The sequence below is a fragment of the Argentina anserina genome, chromosome 4 (genome assembly GCF_933775445.1).
Source record: "Argentina anserina chromosome 4, drPotAnse1.1, whole genome shotgun sequence".
Lineage (NCBI taxonomy): Eukaryota > Viridiplantae > Streptophyta > Magnoliopsida > Rosales > Rosaceae > Argentina > Argentina anserina.
In genome coordinates this window covers 2,294,705-2,296,592 of record NC_065875.1, presented here as the reverse complement: position 1 = coordinate 2,296,592, position 1,888 = coordinate 2,294,705, and the positions used below count along the sequence as shown (strand labels likewise).

At 46.9% G+C, this 1,888-nt stretch overlaps 1 protein-coding gene across 1 annotated transcript; it reads left to right on the top strand.

Annotated features, from left to right (window-relative positions):
• LOC126792550 (early nodulin-75-like) lies at nucleotides 1–1,529 on the top strand. The gene has a single exon (XM_050518956.1). The coding sequence runs from the start codon at nucleotides 12–14 to the stop codon at nucleotides 1,302–1,304; it is 1,293 nt and encodes a 430-aa protein (XP_050374913.1). The 5' UTR covers nucleotides 1–11; the 3' UTR covers nucleotides 1,305–1,529.
• Nucleotides 1,530–1,888: the final 359 nt, after the last annotated feature.

Here is a 1,888-nt window from a genome sequence, read left to right as displayed (position 1 = left end):
AAACATACACAATGCCTGCAGCTTCCAACTATCTGCTTCTGTTTCTTCTTGCAGTAGTGGTTTTCACTACCACTGCCACTGTTGCTGATCAACACGATGATCATCATAAACCACCATTTCATAAGCCTCCTACTCATCCATCGGACCACCACAAACCACCCATCCACCACCCCCTAATGGTGGAAGTCTCTCACATTCAGAAGTCACCCCAACCCCCTAAACACAAACCTCCAACCACATTAAGTAAGCAAGAGCCACTCCCCGAGCACAAGCCATCAACCCCTCGTGATCAACCTCCGAAGGGTAAGGTGGAGAAGCCACCGCCGGAACACAAGCCACCTCACGAGCACCGGTTGTTGGAGACAGATGCAAAACCTTTTAACGGAGAAAAGTCACCACCGGAGCACAAAGGAAATCCTGGCGAGAAACCTCACAAGGGTCATGAGCACAAACCTCCTCATGAAAAACACATTGGACGTCGTTTGTTAGAGTCCTCCTCCACGGAGTTGGATGGTAAGCCACCAAAGGGTCAGAATTCACCACCAAAACACAAGCCACCTCATGAACACCAATTGTCGGAGGTGGATGGAAAGCCCTCCAAGGGAATGAAGCCACCACGAGAGCACAACGGACCTCAGAAGGGAGAGAAAGCACCACCAAAGCACAAACCACCTCATGAACACCAATTGTTAGAGCTAGAGGGGAAGCCCTCCAAGGGAGAGAAGCCACCACCAAAGCACAAGCCACCTCATGAACACCAATTGCTGGAGTTGGATGGAAAACCTACTAAAGGAGAGAAACCACCACAAGAGCACAATGAACATAAGGCAGATAAGCCACCACCAAAGCACAAGCCACCTCATGAACACCAATTGCTGGAGTTGGATGGAAAACCTACCAAAGGAGAGAAGCCACCACCAGAGCACAAACCAGGACATCCAAGTAATGAGCCTCACAAGGGTGATAAGACACCACCAAAGCACAAACCACCTCATGAACAAAACACCGGACGCCGTTTGCTCGAGACGTCTGCTTCCACCGAGTTAGATGGTAAGTCTGCTAAAGGAAAGAAACCACCCCCAAAACACAATCCGCCAACCCCGCTTGATAAAAATGAAGAATATAAGCCATTCCCAGAACACAAGTCACCGAAGGGTAAAGGAGAGCGCCTACCACATCACGATCGTCACCTTGCAGAGAATGCGAAGGAGGATGCACACAAGCCGCCTCGGAAATTAAAACCTCCAACTACTCTTGCGAAAAAGCCTCCAACTTCCCCTCACAAACCTCCATCTCCCTACTGATCATTAGATCATCATTAGATTACTACTTTCATGAGATATATGTAAAATAAGAGCTGCTATAACCCTACTTTCATTGAATAGGTCACTATTCCATGGGGTAATACCAGACTCTGTTTGATTTCATCTTGTCCTACTAGAGATCGAGTAGGTACTATGATGTTCTTATGTAAAGCATCCAGTGCACTCACTTTGAATAATACGAATTCGCTAGCGCATATTTATTTAGTTTCCGATTCTTAAATCTTAATAACAAGTTAACAACCACCAGAAAAAGATGGAAGTACGAACCAGCCTTATTTTGTACGTAGTATCTTGCATGGGAAAGTAATATGTGATTGGTGAAGAATCACGATATTAACACCAAAAAGAAAATAATTAAAAAATATATATACACACGTGGTGAGGAGGAAGTTGTGAATGTGGATACGGAGGCGGAGGAAGAAATGGGCAAGGCTCTGGGGACGGAGGTGGAGCAGCAGGAAGATGTTGAAGGGGTGAACCCGAAGGGTTTGCCAAGTGAGGAAGGTGGGGAGAGGGAGAGTACGGAGGATGTGGTACACTCCCACCGATTGGTTCAACCGGCA